The sequence below is a fragment of the Diceros bicornis genome, chromosome 12, assembly GCF_020826845.1.
Source record: "Diceros bicornis minor isolate mBicDic1 chromosome 12, mDicBic1.mat.cur, whole genome shotgun sequence".
Taxonomy (NCBI): domain Eukaryota; kingdom Metazoa; phylum Chordata; class Mammalia; order Perissodactyla; family Rhinocerotidae; genus Diceros; species Diceros bicornis.
In genome coordinates, this window is record NC_080751.1 from 5,400,814 (window position 1) to 5,418,849 (window position 18,036).

At 41.0% G+C, this 18,036-nt stretch overlaps 1 protein-coding gene across 2 annotated transcripts in view; it reads left to right on the plus strand.

Moving 5' to 3' along the window:
• SUCLG1 (succinate-CoA ligase GDP/ADP-forming subunit alpha) overlaps positions 1 to 17,332 on the plus strand; it is a 40,049-nt gene extending 22,717 nt beyond the window's left edge. For both annotated transcript variants that reach the window (XM_058550817.1, XM_058550816.1), the window contains 4 exons: positions 6,448 to 6,531; positions 8,279 to 8,430; positions 14,839 to 15,027; positions 17,096 to 17,332. In XM_058550817.1, coding sequence (XP_058406800.1) covers positions 6,448 to 6,531; positions 8,279 to 8,430; positions 14,839 to 15,027; positions 17,096 to 17,122 — 452 coding nt within the window. In that variant the 3' untranslated portion in view covers positions 17,123 to 17,332. The remainder of the gene's footprint in view (positions 1 to 6,447; positions 6,532 to 8,278; positions 8,431 to 14,838; positions 15,028 to 17,095) is intronic.
• Positions 17,333 to 18,036: the final 704 nt, after the last annotated feature.

The window sequence follows — 18,036 nt, forward strand, 5'->3', positions numbered from 1 at the left end:
ACAATGTCACTGCAGTCTCAGGTGTCACCACCAGGGTCACCAGGCTGCGAGCACTTCTGCTGCTTCTGGAGTCACCCCGGTCTGGTGTTCCCCCACTGGCTCTTCACGGGCTCGGGTGCTGCTGCCCGGTGCACCACCTGTGCTGCTCCTCCCAGGTTGTCTCTAGGTGCTGGCAGTATGGGTGCCAGGGCTGCTGGGTTCGTGGATGTTGCTGCTGTTGCCAGGGGCCCGGGGTCTTGTATGTAGCCCCCACTGCTGGTAGAGCCGGTGTTGGGGGTGCCACCACTGGGGGCTGGGTCACGGGTTCTGCTGTGTTTTCTGAATTGTCAGGTTGAGGGCACCACTCGCCACCACTAAGGGAGGAGCAGGGGCTAAGCCGCGAGTGCCTTTCCTGCCCCTGCAGCCTCTGCTCACTGGCGCTGGTGTGCTTTTTGAAACCTGAGGTCAGGACACCACTGCTCCTGCCAAGGGTATCTACGTTTTGGGTTACTGCTGCTGGTTGGGGGGGCTACTCCCCCAGTTCCACTGCCTCCCAGAGGTCCAGTCCAGTGATGTATAGATGCATGGATCTCTCAGGCATTCTGGTGTGCTGTGTAAGGAGTTCTTTGTTGGTCACTGAATATCCTTCTGGTTGTAACTTAGAGGGGAGAGAGAAAGGGAACAACTCACTCCGCCATGATGCTGATGTCACTCCAACTAAACTTTTATACTCAGATAATTTTAAATTCACATGTACTTGTAAATAATAATACAGATCTCCACGTACCCTTTACTTGGTTTCCCCCAATGGTAACATCTTGTAAAACTATAATATGATGTCACAACAAGGATATAGACATTGATACAATCAAGATAATAATTTTTCCGTCACCACAGGGATCCCTTGTGTTGCCCTTTTATAGCTACACTCACTTCCATCCTGCTCCCACTCCCTTATTAATCCTTGGCAACTAATAATCTGTTCTCCGTTTCTAAAATTTTGTCATTTCAGGAATGCTATATAAATGGAATTACAGTATGTTGCCTTTTGGGATTGGCTTTTTATACTCAGTGTAATTCTCTGGAGATTCATCCAGGTTGTTGTATCAATAGTTTGTTCCTTTTATTGCTGAGTAGTATTCCATGGTATGAATTTACCAGTTTAACCACTCACCTATTGAAAGATATCTGGGTTGTTTCCAGTTTGGGGCTATTACAAGTAAGGCTGCTGTAAACATTTGTGTACTGGATTTTGTATGAACATAAGTCTTCATTTTTGGGGGATGAATGCCCAGGAGTGCAGTTGATGGGTTGTATGATAGTTGCCTGTTAGTTTTTTATGAAACTGCCAAATTGTTATCCACTGTGGCTATACCATTTTATGTTTTCATCATCAATGTATGTGTGATTCAGTTTCTCCGTGTCCTTGTCAGCATTTGTGATGTCACTATTTTTTTTGTGTGGCCATTCTGATAAGTGTTTGGTGATGTCTCATTGTGGTTTTAATTTACATTTCCCTAATGGCTAATGATATTGAACGTCTTTTCACATTATTTGTCATCTGTATATCTTCTTCAGTGAGATGTCTCTTCGTGTTTTTTTGCCTATGTTCTAATTGGATTATTTGCTTTTTTTTTTTCTGCTGAGGAAGATTAGCCCTGAGGTAACATCTGTGCCAATCTTCCTCCATTTTTTATATGTGGCTCACTGCCACAGCATGGCTGACGAGTGATGTACTTTTGCTCCAGGGATCCGAACCCTCGAATGTCGGCTGCAGTAGCGGAACATGCCGAACTTAACCACTACACTGTGGGGCCGGCCCGGATTATTTACTTTTTTACTCCTGAGTTTTGAGAGTTCTTTATATATTCTACATACTAGTACTTTGTTGGATTTGTGGTTTGCAAATATTTTCTCCCACTCTGTAGCTTGTGTTTTTGTGCTCTTAATGGGATCTTTCAGAGAGCAAAAGTTTTTAATTTTGATGGTCTAATTTATTAATTTTTTTCTTTTATGAAGTGTGCTTTTGATGTCAAGTCTGAGAACTCTTTGCCTAGCCTTAGGTCCCTATTTTTTCCTGAAAGTTTTAAAGTATTACATTTTACAATTTAAATCCATGATCTAATTTCAGTTAATTTTTCTATAAGATGTGAGACTTAGATCAAAATTCTTTTCTTTTTTTTTGCCTATGGATGTCCAATTGCTCCAGCACCGTTTGTTGCAAAGTTGTATCTTTCTTCCATTATATTGCTTTTGCATTTTTGTCAACAATCCATTGACATATTTGTGTTGGTCTATTTCTGGGTGCTCTCTTCTGTTCCTTCGACTTGTGTGCGTTTTCTTCTACCGGTACCACATAGTCTTAATTACTGTAGCTATATAAGTCGTCTTGAAATTGGGTAGATTGATTCCTTGCACTTCATTCTTTTTCTAGTTATTTTAGCTATTCTAATTCCTTTACTTTTCCGTGTAATTTTTAGAATGATCTTGTGTATATCTATAAAAACTCTTGCTGGAATTTTGATAGGAGTTGTGTTAAATCGGTATGTCCATCTGGAGTGAATGGACATCTTTATTCTGTTGAATCTTCCAATCTGTGAACACAATATATCTCTCCATTTATTTAGATTGCCTTTGATTTCTTTCATCAGCATTGTGTAGTTTTTAGCATACAAGCCCTGTACATGCTTTGTTAGATTTACACTTAAATATTTCTTTTTTTTTTTAAAGCAATCGTAAGTTTTATTGTATTTTAATTTTTGTGTCCGTGTGTTCATGGCTGAGATATAGAAATACAATTGATTTTGTATGTTTATCTTGTATCCTGTAATGTTGCTGAACTCACTGGAAGTTCTTGGTAGATTCCTTAGCATTTTATATGTAGACAATTAAGTCATCTACAAATAGGGGCAGTTTTATTTCTTCTAAAGAAAATTCAAGAGAAAAAGTAAAGTCTATTGTATCTATCCATAGTTTTGCTTACTGTGTCCTTCCTTCCTGGTATTCTGAGTTTCCTTCTTTTATCATTCCGTTCTGCTTAGAGAACTTCCCTTAGCCATTCTTTTATGATAGATCTGTTGGTGAAAAATTCCTTAGTTTTCCTTCATCTGAGAATGTCTTTATTTCCCCTGTATTTCTGAAGGGTAATTTTACTGGGTATAGGATTCGAGGTTGACAGTTCTTAACTTAAGAACAGCTTAAAAAATGTTGTTCAACTTCTTCTTGCCGTGGTTTGTCTGATGAGAAAGCCAATGTTGTTTAAATTGTTTTTCCTGTGTTATTTCTCTCTTGCTGCTTTCAAGATTTTTTTTGTCTTTAGTTTTCTAAAGTGTATTTATGATCAGTTTTGGTCTGAATTTCTTCAGGTTTCTCCTGTTTGGGGTTTGTTCACCTTCTTGAATATGTAGATTTACTACATATTACTTGCCAAATTTTGGATTTTATAAGACATTATTTCCTCAAGTAATTTTTCAGCCTCTGTGTTCTTTTCTCTCTGCTTCCAGGACTCTGATAACACAAATATTCGACCTTCTGTTATAGTTCCATAGGTCCCTGAGGCTGTTCATTTTTCCCCCAGTCTCTTTGCTCTTGCCATTCGGATGGGGTAATTTTCATTGTTCTTTCATCTCACTGATTCTTTCGTCTCTCCTCTCCATTGTGCTGTTGAGTACATCCACTGTGCTTTTAGCTTTGGTTGTTGTATTTTTCAGTTCTAAACTTTCCCTTTGGTTGCTCTTTATATCTTCTATTTTTTTTGCTGAGACTTCATATTTCATTGATAAGGCTTTCTATTTTCTCATTTGTTTCCAGCATGTTCATAATTGTTAAATCATTTTTATCATGGCTTCTTTAAAATCCTTGTTAGATATTCTAACATCCCCTTCATCTTGGTCTTAGCATCTGTTGATTGCCTTTTTTCATTCAGTTTGGGATCTTCCTGGTTTTTGGTATGCCAAGTGATTTTTGATTGAAAACTGGATATTTTGGACATTATGTTATGAGACTCTGAGTCTTATTTGGACCTTCTGTTTTTGCTGCCTTTATTGACACTGCTTCTACAGGGGTTATTGGGGGAAGCACCTTGTTACTGCCAGGTGGAGGGAGGTGTCCAAGTTCCCTGCTTTCCTCAGTTGACACCAGAGTGGGTGGGCTCCTCCTTATTGCAGATGATAGTTCCCGTTCTGCACGTGCTCTCCACTGACACTTCATTAGGGTGGGGTTCCTGCTGGATGCTGGTGGAAGTCCTCACTCTCCACTAGGCCTTCTCTGATACTATGCCACCAAGGAGGTGGAGAAATGCCTCATTACTGCCAGATGAGGATGGTTATCCAGGCTCCCCACATGGTTTCTGCTGACACTGTGTGGGTGGGGTGGGCAGGGGCTTGTTACCAGCTTGTATAAATGAAAGTCCTGGGTACCTGCTTTGCCTTCTCTTTCACCATCCTGGCAGGCATGTTGGGGTGCCTCATTACAGCCTCATAAATGTGGAAGTCTAGGATTCCCTCTTGACCTTTGCTCATGTAAGTGGAGGTGTAGCCATAGTTTTTTCTGTAGTGTTTGGTTGGTATGGAGTGGTTATTACCTAAAAATTTTCTGTTTTGCTAGATTGTCCTTCTCTTGGTTCTTTCACTAGAGAGAGCAGGCTTTTTTGGGGATGGGGGGTGGATTCTGTGCCCTTATGTGTTTCTGGAATGCTGGCTTCTTTAGCTCCATATCTGAGATACATGAGGCAAAAGAAAACCCAGGGAACTCACCACTCTATCATTTCTTGAGTCTAAAGGTCCCTAGCCACTCTGCCTTGTCTCCATCTTTAAGAGATTTCTTATGTTTGTTTTATATATAATGCCCAGGGTTTTTAGTTTACTTAGCAGGAAGAATAGAGGAAAGTACCTGTGCTTTTTGGAAGCAGAAGTAGCCTTCAAGTGATAGGCTCTTTTACTATATATACTTTAAGGATGGCAGGAGTAATCTCCCCTAAAAACATTACTTTCATTACCTTCAGTGTGTGCAGTTTGCATTTATATAATTTATACATCCTTTATATAATTTTAAATGAAAATCCCTTAAAAGAATAACATCCTAGTGTTACTCTTTACTGATTATTGTACTAATCCATTAAAAGACTAGAACAGGGGCTGGCCCGGTAGCGTAGTGATTAAGTTTGTGCGCTCTGCTTTGGCAGCCCGGGGTTCGTGGGTTCAGATCGTGGGTGAGGACCTATGCACTGCTCATCAAGCCATGCTGTGGTGGCATCCCATATACAAAATAGAAGAAGATGGGCACAGATGTTAGCTCAGGGCTAATCTTCCTCAGTAAAAAGAGGAAGATTGGCAATGGGTGTTAGCTCAGGGCTGATCTGCTGCACTGAAAAAAAAAAAAAGACTAGAATAAATAAAATAGTTGTTCTTCCCAGTAATCTAGGATGTTGGATGGACAATTAGAACATAATTATATCATAAGAATCAAATGGGAGTAGATTGGAAAGGAGACTAGATAATTGCACACGAAGATGTACAACTGAGTTACTGATTCTACTTTGTTTGAAGGCTAAATACACCAAATAACATAGGTGTGTAGGCATTTAACTACCTAGCCTTCTCAGTTAGGAAAGGTCCCACAGAGTAGGGACTGTGTTAAGGAGAGAGGATGTAGACTGGAAGAAGGCTCTGAGAATAGGGAAAAGCTAGTGAGTGAGACAGACGGGGGATGGTGATAGTGGTTGTCATTTGTCATGAATTAGGGTCCGGTTAGTGAATGGCTTAAAACTTTTGGAATTAGATTTTGTTTGAGAGGGTGGTTGTACTCCATTGAAGGATTTTCAGTTTTGACCCATTCAGTAAGTATCTTTTGAGCTCCTTCTGTGCCCGAACTGTACTCTATACAGGGAACACAGAGGTCGGAAAAACAGTCTTGTTTACTGACCACCTAGAGGTTATAGTCTAAAAGAACACGGTCACCACAGAATCTCGAGCACCGTTGGTAAGTCTCTTACTGAACCAGACGGTAGGAGAACAGTGTTCTTCCTTAAGGAATCAGTGTGTGGGCGGGATATAGCAAGCCTAACTATGAATTTATTTTCCTAAATCAGGGTTATTAGCTAAAGATTAATACTTGAAATTTATGCCTTCTTTTTTTCCTTATGGAACTTTTTATAGATTTATTGTTCCATCTTACTGTAGGTCAGCGGGAGCAGGCCATTGTATGTGGAAGCCTTTAGGTCTTTCTTACACTGCTTTTCTAGTCATAAAATAACCCTAACTAATAATATGCTTTCTCCTATGTCTAACTTTTAAAACCTCCCTGATTTATTTAAGCTTTTCTTCTTACTTCATCATTTGAAGATATTGTTTATTTGGATTACAAATCATGGAATGGATTTTATATACAGTTGTGTTTGTAATTTAGTTTACCATATGATAGTCTATCATCTGAACATAATCTAATATTTTTTAATTCTCTTCCTTTAAGGTATTGTGTCCAGATCTGGCACCCTGACTTATGAAGCGGTTCACCAAACTACACAAGTTGGATTGGGGCAGTCGTTGTGTGTTGGTGAGGGATTTTTGCTAAAATCATTTTGTGGGAGTGCAGTATCTTCATTGAATAAGTACAATGATAATTACTGATTTGATTATTTGCAAGAGATTTTGATATCATTTTATTAAAAGATGTTATGATCTCGAATTTCCTTTGCTTAACTGTGAAGCTCTGCTGTGTATTCTCGAGAATCGTGGTCCAAGATTTGACTTCCGTGTTGCGGAACAAGCATCCCAGGATGTGTGGCTCCTGGAGAGCCTTGGTGGCTAAAAACGGCACTTATTTTGCTTGTGAAGAAATGGCGCTTCATATTAGGACAGCTGTTACTATAATTATCATTTTGCTATCATTATAAGCTATCATTCACTTACTGAATTCTTTGCCATTCATTATCTCATTCTTAAGGCAACCCTCTGAGGCACCTCTGAGCTGAAAAGTGTCCTGTTACAGCTTTATTGGTGAGGAAACCTAGGTTGAGGAAGATTGAGCTCCCCAGAACCTCTCTTTTGCCACATCATACTGCTTCCCACTTTTAAAAGTAAAAAAATGTCTACATTTTAAAATAATCTTGGTGTTTGTTGCCCAAAGCTAGGCAAATTTCTCATTTTTATAAATAGTCCTTCAATTCTTAGAATACCTTTTAAAAACCTTTCAAAAATAGCTTTTTATAATAGAAAATTATAAAATATAACCCTGCAGGATTTTTATTAAAACTCAGATCCATAAATCAGTGTTGGAAACATTCATTGGGCTTTTCTATGTGTAAAGCAAAATCTTAGATACCAGGTAACTTAGTGTGATGGAGAATAAGAAAAGCTTTTAAGACAGAGTTGCCAACTCCGTCTTTTCTAGCCTGTTTTTAATTTGTTAATTGGGAGTAATAATGCCCATCTTACAGAGAGGTTGGAAGATTTAGGAAATGACAGATCTAACGTGCTAAGGCACAGTGCTTGACACAAGATTGGCACTCGATAAATGCTACTTCCCTTCCTCAACTTGGTTCTTCAGAGAAAAGATGACAGAGGTATCTGTCCCTCACTGGGCCTTGTGTGTTAAAACTTGTGAGTCTTTCCTCTGTAATGTGCCTCATCCAATAGTTACTTTGAGCAAAGAAATTCATTAAATGTTTAATCAAAGAAGATATTCTTACTTACTTGCGACACAAACCCAGATTTTCTTACAATGCTTATTTTATTTTGTTTATTTTTTTGGTGAGGAAGATTGGCCCTGAGCTAACATCTGTTGCCAATCTTCCTCTTTTTGCTTGAGGAAGATTGGCTCTGAGCTAACATCTATACCGATCTTCCTCTATTTTGTATGTGGGATGCTGCCACAGCGTGAGCAGTATGTAGGTCCTCACCTGGGATCCAAACCCACGAACCCCGGGCCACCAAAGCAGAGCACGCGAACTTAACCACTGTGCCAGCTGGCCCACCCACAATGCTTATTTTTAAAGAGTTATCTAGGAATAATTTTGTGGGAGGGAAGAGGCTTGATAAATGAGCTAAAACAAAAAGAGGGTCATCTTTGGTAATATCAGGAACCAACCACCATTTAGCGTTCATGTGATATTATAAGCAAAAATAAATGTAGCCTTTTGTGATTTTTAAATGTTAAATGGAAGAATTTTGATATATTTAAAACTGTTGGTGAGAAGGGGGTAGACAAAATAAGAAAGCAGTTGAAACAACATTTCTTGACCTAAATTTCATGGTTCTTCCTTATATTTTCAGCTGGTGTTGATATTCTTTGACTTTTTCAGGCATTGGAGGTGATCCTTTTAATGGAACAGATTTTATTGACTGCCTTGAAATCTTTCTGAATGATCCAGCCACAGAAGGCATCATATTGATTGGTGAAATTGGTGGTAATGCAGAAGAAAATGCTGCAGAATTTTTGAAGCAACATAACTCAGTAAGTTTGGGTTTGGAAAAATATAGCTCTTTGCTCTTGAATAATAGCAGAGGCTTGTTTTAGGAGTTTTTTAATTTTTTCAAAGATTAATTTTTCAAGAAAACATAAAAGATAAAATCAAACCTTTCTGAGCTGGACCTTCAGTACAGCCACTCAATAAACTCCGGACTCTTTCTGGGTCGCTTCTCCTCCCGCTTCCCTGCAATGCCTGGTCTCTACTCTGAATGCTCCTCCCAGGAGTCACCTCACGCTCTTGTGGTAGGTGAGTTGGCCTCCTGCTGAGTGGAGAACATTCAGGCCTTCAGCCTGAAAGCCCTCACTTGATGTGCAGATTTACATTTTCACCTATCATTGCTGTTCTTTCTGTTTTTCAAGGCTGACCTTCTAAAGATCCTATCCTTTCTACCCTTTTCCAGAATCTCATCTCGCTCTAGCTTCAGTCTTTCCTTGTAGAGCAGCACTTCCCCTCAGGTCAAGTAGAAAAGCTTTGTTATCCACATCCTGTGAAGGCTTTCCTTGCTGTCTCTACCTTAGAATTAAACATCAAGAATAGTGTGAGGTTGTATCATAATTTCATTTAGCCTGAGGGAATTAAGCTCTATTCCTGGGGTGAAGGAGAGAAGAGGGCACAGTAACAGCTGAAGCAGCTTGGTGCCCACCAGCCCCAGCAGTGAATGTGCGCTCTGACCTTGTGGCCAAGATGTTGGGGAAAATCATGGGAATGATTTTCAAGATTTTCCTGACACTGATGAATGAGTGAAGAAGCATCTTCAGGAGGCCAGGCAAGAGGGAAGAGATAACTTTGTCTCTATATTTGTGAAAGAAATTGAAGAGTGAATGAAGTAAATCCCACAGAGAAATAATGACAACAGGAGAGTTAAAGGAACCAGTATCACGTACAGGGTAGTATACACAAAACAATGCATATTTATGTGTGATTTAAGGAATTTTCAAGGGCTATTTTGAGTATACTCAATTTTCTTCTGAGGATTTTAAACTCTGATCTCCATATAAGATGTGACTCAACTTTCTCCTCACTTTCTGGATCTCTTTCCTTATTTTTTATTCACTCCCTAATCCTCAGCAGTCTGACTTCTGTCTGCCACTTAGAAGCTGTGTGACCTTGGGCATGTTACTTAACTTCACTGTGCCTCAGTTTCCTCTTTGGCAAAGTAGGGATACATTAGTGCCTACTTCCTCACGTTGTTGTAAGGGCTGTGGTGTTTAAATGACTTAGTAATGTAGAGCCGAGTCAGGCACATAGTAAGCACACTTACTGAGCTGTTTGCTCATTGCTGCTCTGCTCTTGAATCTACTCTCCTGACATTGCTTTTGCAGAGGTCAACAGTGGCCTTGATTCATTCTTCGTCCTCTCCGTCCTCGCGGTTTTTCTCCTGGTTCTTCTTTTTATCCTTCCCTGGATTTACTTTCTGTGCCTATTCCTTAAGTGTGAATGGTTATATGTGTAAACAACATGGTGCTTCATGCAGTTTTCAGGGCAGAGACCTCAGCTCCATCTTTTATTTCTCTCTCATCCCTTGCTTCCACTCAGTTACCAAGGTCGGTCTCTGAGATCTCAGTAGTGTGTTGAGATTGAGAGCATCGTCTATAAATGAGTCCCTCTGCTCTGAGTCAGGCCCTCATCTTATCTCACCGGGACCATGTCGATCGTTTCTTCCTGATATCTCTTCTTTCCTTCAGCCACCCCCACCTTCTCTCCCAGGCCACCCAAATTATCTGCCCTTCTGAAACACAGACGTCAGTGCCTCGTGCTCCCTGATTTTAAACCATTACAGTTTCTCGTTACACGTAGAATAAAGGCCAGACTTAGCACGGTATTCCAGTCCCTCGCACAGCACCCTAGCCTTCCTGTTCAGATCCATGTTCCGTCTAACACGCCAGTGGTTTTCATTCTTGCTTGCCTTTGCTTATTCCTCTGCAGGGCATGCTTAATATCTGCCTCTCATGCTAGACTGTATTATCCAGCAGGGAACCGGTATCCTCGATGCCCAGCCCAGTCCCCAGGCACAGTAGGCGCCGATAAATGTCCAATAAGTGAAAGAATAAAGTAGATTATTAGGAGATTGGAGTAAAATGTTATTAGATTCTCTTGAATTCAGAAAATTTGTAAAGTTTGAAATTTAAGTAAAAACTGACTTCTTTTTAGAAAAAAAAAGATTTAGGTTAATATGACATTACACTTTGTGAAAGTGAATTTTAAAATGTATTTAAGCCAAACTCGGAATCCTTGAATAGCTTAGGATTTAATGGGAAAAACTAAATATGCATTTTGTTTCATTTGGCACAAGTTTTCGTATTCCTGGTTAGTTCTTATGGAACTAATTTTATTGAGGACCTACTGTGTACAAGATTCTAGGTTGAACAGTTCAGATGACATATTATACAAAACAGTTAGCACGATACCTGGCACAGAGTGAATACGCAGTAATGTTATCTGCTGCTGCAACTACTCTTATTATCATCGTTACCGTGACAGTAATTATCTGCAAAAGTGGTGTTGTTTAACCTTTATCCTGCCCCTTTGAGTCAGATGTTTTTGTCCTTTTCTGAGTGCGAGACTGGCACAGGGAGGTTAGTAACTACCCAGTGGTGGGATTCGTACCCAGGGCTGCCTGGCTTCTCCGTTACACCATGGAGGGATCGGAAGTCACACTGCAGGGGTTAAGGGCAGAGTCAGCACTCCTGGGCGTCTGCTTGCACTTTACTGATACCTCCCTAACTGGTCTTTCTGCTTTTAGGCTTTCACACTTCTTCTCATCATTTCTGTTTCCTGTTTTCAGGCTACCCTTCCCCAGAGTCTTTTACTATATTTTCCTCTGTTTGAAAATCTCAAGTGACTCTTCTTTGTTAATAGGACAGAGTTTAAATTTGTTTGATATTCTAGGTTCGCCATAATCTTGTTCCTATTCTGGTGCAGTATTCCCTCTATTTGAGTACGGGGACAGGGATCAAGTGGAAATTAGTGCCGCTCAAATATGAGATGCTCTTATCCTCCGCAGAGCCCACAGTGAATGGATAAAAGACTTGTGGAGTCTTTTGTTTTTAATTCTCCACTGCAGTGGGTGCTGGGCTCACAGAAATAAGTGAGGACACAGTCCCTGTGTTCAGGGATCCATAGTTTAGGAGGGGGACACGTGGGAAGTAAGTACAGCCTCTGTACTGAGGTAACAGAAGGAATGTGGCAAAGGCACGGTGGGGTCCTTCAACAGAAGGTGGGCAACTGTAGGGGGCTTTGTGGAGAGCGTGGGAGGAAGAGTCAGAAAGGCCTGTGGGGGAGGAGGAGGCTTGAGCCAGGTCTTAGAAGTCGAGTAGAACTTTGCCAGGTATCCAAGGAAGGTGGAGAGCATTCTCAGCAGAGCAACAGAGGCAGAGCATTCCGGTCTGGAGTTACTGGAAGAAAAGATGAGGGAAGAATGGGGAGACGGGGCTTGAGTGAGCAGTGTCAGACCATGCAGACCCTGGCGTGCTGGCACCTGAGCCTGAATCAGGGCTGTAGAAGCAAACTGTGCTAGTGGTCATTCACCACCATGTACTCACAGGTGAAAAAAAAAAAAGGCCAGTTTCATTTAAGAATGTCCTTGATGAAGCAGTAAAATTATGAATTTTATTAAATCTCAACCCTTGAGTCAGTATTTTGTGGTGAAATGGAAAGGAAAGCACTTTCCCAATTGAGTTGTAGCTGAACTAGCTAGCTCCTTTTTTTCATGGAACACCAGTTTTACTTGAAAGAATGACTAGCAGACAAACTGTTATTCAGATTTGAGTATTTGGCAGACCTTTTCTCAAAAATGAACAAAGCAAACCTGTTTCCATATCACGGAAGACAACTCATACTGTTTGTTGCCAGTGATAAAATTTGAGCTTTCAAGTGAATATTAATATTTTGGAAAACTTGTTTCTGCCACCATGAACTTGACAACTTCCCCCACTAAAGATTTTTCTAATGAAATTGTTGGTGATACTGACAAATGTGATTTGTTGATATTGAATGATGAATGTGTCAGCATTTGGAAGATCTACGTAACTCACTGAATCTATATTTTCCATCTGACCAATGCATGTTACAAAATCATTGTAGGCGAAAGATCCATTTAAAGTGCAAGACAGAGCAATGAATTTTAAAGTAACAAAGTAAGTTCATTGCTTTGGTTTCAGATTCCAACACTGCATCTAACCTTTAAGAAATTACCACTTGAAGAGGTTCATGTAGTATCAAAAAACAATATCCACAATTATCTGACAGGCTATTAAAATACTTCCCCCTTTTCCAACTACATATGTGTGTGAGGCTGGATTTTATTCGTGTACCTCAGCCAAAATAACATATTGCAATAGATTGAATGCAAAAGCAGATATCAGAATCCATTTGCCTTTATTAAATTAGACATTCAAAGTTGCAAAAATGTAAATGCCACTCTTCTTACTAGAATTTGTTTTAAAAGTATAGTTTTAAAAAGTTATTATTTTTGGGCCGGCCCCGTGGCTTAGCGGTTAAGTGAGGGCGCTCCACTGCTGGCAACCCGGGTTCGGATCCCGGGCGCACACTGACGCACCGCTTCTCCGGCCATGCTGAGGCCGCGTCCCGCATACAGCAACTGGAAGGATGTGCAGCTATGACATACAACTATCTACTGGGGCTTTGGGGGGAAGAAAATAAATAAATAAAATCTTAAAAAAAAAAAAAAAAAAAAGTTATTATTTTTAGAGGCCAGCCTGGTGGCGCACCAGTTAAGTGCACGCGCTCTGCTTGGGCGGCCTGAGGGTTCGCAGGTTCGTATCCCGGGCGCGCACTGATGCACTGCTTATCACACCATGCTGTGGCGGTGTCCCATATAAAATTAGAGGAAGATGGCATGAATATTAGCCCAGGGCCGGTCTTCCTTGGCAAAAAGAGGAAGATAGGCATGGATGTTAGCCCAGGGCCGGTCTTTCTCAGCAAAAAGAGGAAGATTGGCATGGATGTTAGCTCAGGGCTGATCTTCCTCACCAAAAAAAAAAAAAAAAAAAAGTTGTTATTTTTAGGGGCCAGCCTGGTGGTGTAGTGGTTAAGTTCGCCTGCTCCGCTTTGGTTGCCTGGGGTTCACAGGTTTGGACCCTGGGTGTGGACCTACGCAGCGCTTATCAAGCCATGCTGTGGCAGGCATCGCACGTATAAAGTAGAGGAAGGTGGGCACGGGTGTTAGCTCAGGGCCAATCTTCCTCAGCAAAAAGAAGAGGATTGGCAGCATATGTTAGCTCAGGGCTAATCTTCCTCACCAAAAAAAAAAAGTTATTATTTTTAAATGAATTAATATTTATAAAATTTCTCAGTTTTAATTTCTAGTACAGTAAATATCAGTTGCAGTCTAGGTAAACAAAAGTTCTTTGGGATTCTCAATAATTTTTCTAAGTAGAAGGGGTCCTGAGACCAGATGGTCTGAGAACTGCTGGTCTAAGGGAGGGGGATGGTGCCTGAATGAAGACCCTCAGATTCCACTTGTGTTCAGGTTCTGCCTTCTACAGGCCTCTGTTTTACCTGGATTCCCAATAATGGGAATCTTTTCATTCACTGTGAAACTTAACCATATAGTCATAGTTGGTTTTATGACGTCTCTTAACTGATTTACGTGTGTATGTATTTTATATTATTTCTTCAACTACACTGTAAGTCTAGAGCACAGGAATTCCTATAGTCCTATGTTTGGGTTTTTATTTTTTCGGAATCTAGTGCAGTGCTGTTTATGCACGTAGAGATTGCACATTAGAATGGATTTTTATTGAATAAAACCGGTATTGATCATAGAATTTCAGAGGGGAACGGGCCTTTGGCCATCAATCTAGATTTCACAGATGAGGAAGCAGGGGTCCAGAGAGGTGATGTGCCTTGTCCAAGGTCACGCAGCTTTAGTCAAGAGAAAATTGAGTCTGGTGACTCCTAGTCCTAAGTCCTTTCCAATATACCTGCCCACTTCATCTTTTTCTTTTAGTAAATTTATTATGGGTCAATTAATAATGAATTAAGACATGAGATCAAGTTGAAATAAAACCTGATCTTGTGTCTTAATTCATTATTATCACAAATCACGTAACATATATTTTCAAGTGTGCTTCTAGTTTCTCTAATGGAAGAGTCACATAAGTGTGTGTAAAACAGCTTGTGCCAGTGCAGCTGGAAGTTTAATATCTAAACAGATAAAGAATTTGCTCAGGATTGTTTTCCTGAGTTTGTATGAAAAGTTGAGTCATCTCAAAGGAGACTGCAGTGGCTTCAGTCATAGTTTAATATTTGTGTTGGTTTTCTTAGTGAGGGTGAGTGAGGGGCCCTGCCCAAGCCCTTTGCCGTTTACTGGCAGAGTCATGAATTTGAGGTCCAGTTTTGGTCAACTTGTTTAAAATATCACTTTCCAGGGTCCCAAGGCCAAGCCTGTGGTGTCCTTCATTGCTGGTTTAACGGCTCCTCCTGGCAGGAGAATGGGTCATGCAGGGGCGATTATTGCTGGAGGAAAAGGTGGAGCTAAAGAGAAGATCTCTGCCCTTCAGAGTGCAGGAGTTGTGGTGAGCATGTCTCCTGCGCAGCTGGGAACCACCATCTACAAGGTGAGCTGTAACAGTGGCCTTATAGTGTGGGGTCAAAAACCATGGACCTTTCTTCTGCATCTTATCTGTTGACTTCATTCTGGTGTGGAGCTTACAGGCTCCAGCAACTCCATCAACGTCCTAATGTCCTAACTGGGCATAACCAGAAATAACATTCTGATTAAAATCTTTCTTCTTGGGGCCAGCCTGGTGGCGCAAGCGGTTAAGTGCCTGCCCTCTGCTGCGGTGGCCTGGGGTTCGCCGGTTCGGAACCCCGGGCGCTCACCAGCGCACTGCTTGGCAAGCCATGCTGTGGCGGCATCCAATATAAAGTGGAGGAAGATGGGCACGGATGTTAGCCCAGGGCCAGTCTTTCTTAGCAAGAAAGAGGAGGATTGGCAAATGTTAGCTCAAGGCTGATGTTAGCCCAGGGCCAGTCTTCCTCAGCAAAAAGGAGGAGGATGGGCAGGTGTTAGCTCAGGGCTGATCTTCCTCACACACACACAAAAAAAATCTTTCTTTAAATATCGGGATTAGCTCTTTTGTGAGTGGCAAGATACAATATACAAGAAAGCATTTTGGAGTCCATAAGTGCCATGAATTCCATTTGGAGGTGGTGCAGAAAATTGCCTCGTGTTTTGTTTTTTCCATGGAGGACTTTTGGGATATAGCTTACCCTGATCCCATAGGTTTCTGTTTCCAGGGAGAAGGGTTGAAAGCTGAGTAACAAGAAATGAAAACTGGATGAAGAGGGAGATCTAAAGAAGAGTGGGGGATTTGAGCCCTAAGTTTCTGCCCTGTCTGGGTTGGGATGCCATCATTGTTTACAGGTTGGAGGATCGACTTCTTAACCATTTGTTTTGCTTTTCCCTTTTCAATAGGACATCGTGGTTTAAAATACTCTAAATGATTTGGTGTCTTCCATACTCTCTTTGCAATGATTTTCAGCATGTTTCTCTGAGTGATCATTTAAGGCTCTCTCTATTTTTATGGTGTTTATAGCTTTGACGAAAAAGCAAACAAAAAGCAGAAAAACATTTTTTTTTTTTTTTTAATTTTGTTTATTTATTTTTTTCCCCCCAAAGCCCCAGTAGGTAGTTGTATGTCATGGCTGCACATCCTTCTAGTTGCTGTATGTGGGACGCGGCCTCAGCATGGCCGGAGAAGCAGTGCGTCAGTGCGCGCCCGGGATCCGAACCCGGGGCACCAGCAGCGGAGTGCGCGCACTTAACCACTAAGCCACGGGCTGGCCCAGAAAAACATTTTAAGCATGCTGAAAGCAGGCACAGATTGTGTTCCCGGGAGGGAGTGGTGTTTTGGCACAATCTTCTTTGCTCTTGTCTAAGGGCTACTAAAATGGACTCCTTGTTTTATTGGATCTTTGCATTATCCTCTCTTTTGGAATAAGACACTGTATGCCATAGTGTTTGAAAGAAATCTGGGTGGTTAGTGAGTGTGTGAGGATGAATTGTATTTAAAAGAGGGGAAGAAGGGAAAAAGCAGTTTTAAATTCACATTGGAGACATGTGTTACCATTTCACTCCAGTAAGTGGCAGCAGGCATCTATACATTTTGTTGTATTCTAATTCTTACAACTAGAGAAATGTGGGTTTTAGTATTGTTTCCTTTTCAGATATTTCTGAGGTTTGTGACATTTTGTTCAAATCATAACTGAATCTGTGTTTAGTGTTATTCTCTGAGAAACTAAGCAAAACTGTTTCTATTGCCTTATTAAAAGGGCTGATATGGTTCATGTACAGCATTAAAAATTGGGATAAGCATAGTCAGGTTTGTCAACTCCTAATCGTAATACTGCAGTAGAAAAATGAGTATAATGCAGAGCCTCTTAGCTGCTGTGTTTAGGAGACATCAAGTTGAAGCCGCGTGAAGCTCAGTGAAATTCAAGCCAGCACAGACTAACTTGAAAGCTGATATTTTGTGTACAAGCCCCCTCATCCTAGTATATCTTACTTCTGTAATTTTTGGTTGTTCAAAGAATCCTAAAGATAAGAAGTTTCAGAATCCCTTTGACCATGAATGTAATTTGAATCTTTTATCTTTTTATCCCGTCTCTCTTCTGTTTCTGAAGGAGTTTGAAAAGAGGAAGATGCTATGAAAGAGAAAACAACCAACACTTTGCTAAGCCTGTGGAATGAATCATCATGGAAATGTGAAGCAGCAGCAGTCCGCGTCTGCCTCCACTGATTGTCAGCCCGCTGGTCCTTCAGCACAGCGGGCAGCCAAAACGGAGTTAGGTGTCCTGTGTTGATGCTTTCACCTCATCGTGTAGCAGGGGCAGCCAATAAAATCGACCATTTGATTTGAACATGGTTTTGAAGACTTCTTATTGTTCCATTGTGGGGATGGGGGGAGAACTGGAGGCGAGCTGTGCATGTGTGTGTTTTAATGGGCTTGTAGAACACCTCCTAAATAAAACTTGAGAGAGAATGAGGCTCTAAGAATTTCAGTACAGCGTTTGTCTAATGATCCTAGGCGCAGTGTCTTTGGGTCTCTTTTGGATCTTAGTTTTCTCACGTGTTTATATAATAGTCCCCATCTTGCAGGGTAGTTTTGAGATTTAGAGATAAATATATGAAGTCCTTGGCACATAATAAGGCAACTTAATTGTTGTTAGTGCCCCCCCACCACTATCATCGTCATCAGGATTGAGGGCAGAAGCTCGTTTATGGTTCAGTTTATGTCTAATTGGGGAATGGAGAGTCTTCAATAATGCTGTGTTTTCCTGTGGCTCTGCAAAGGGCTCTCCCCTTCCCCACCCTGAGCCCACATTTCTTTGCCTGAAGTTTAAGACATTCACTGCAAGAAAGCAGGAAAGCGGTTTGGTTTAAAAGGGAATTTGTTAACAAGAAGGAATTCCAGTGGATAATTGTCACTAAAAGAGGCAGGGCACCCTCCATCAGCTCTCTAGAGCTGACATTCTAGAGAGGGAGAGACACAAAGTATTCTTAAATTGTGTAACTGCCCTGAAGGAAACAAACAAGAGCTTCAAAAAATAGGGAGAAGCCCCTG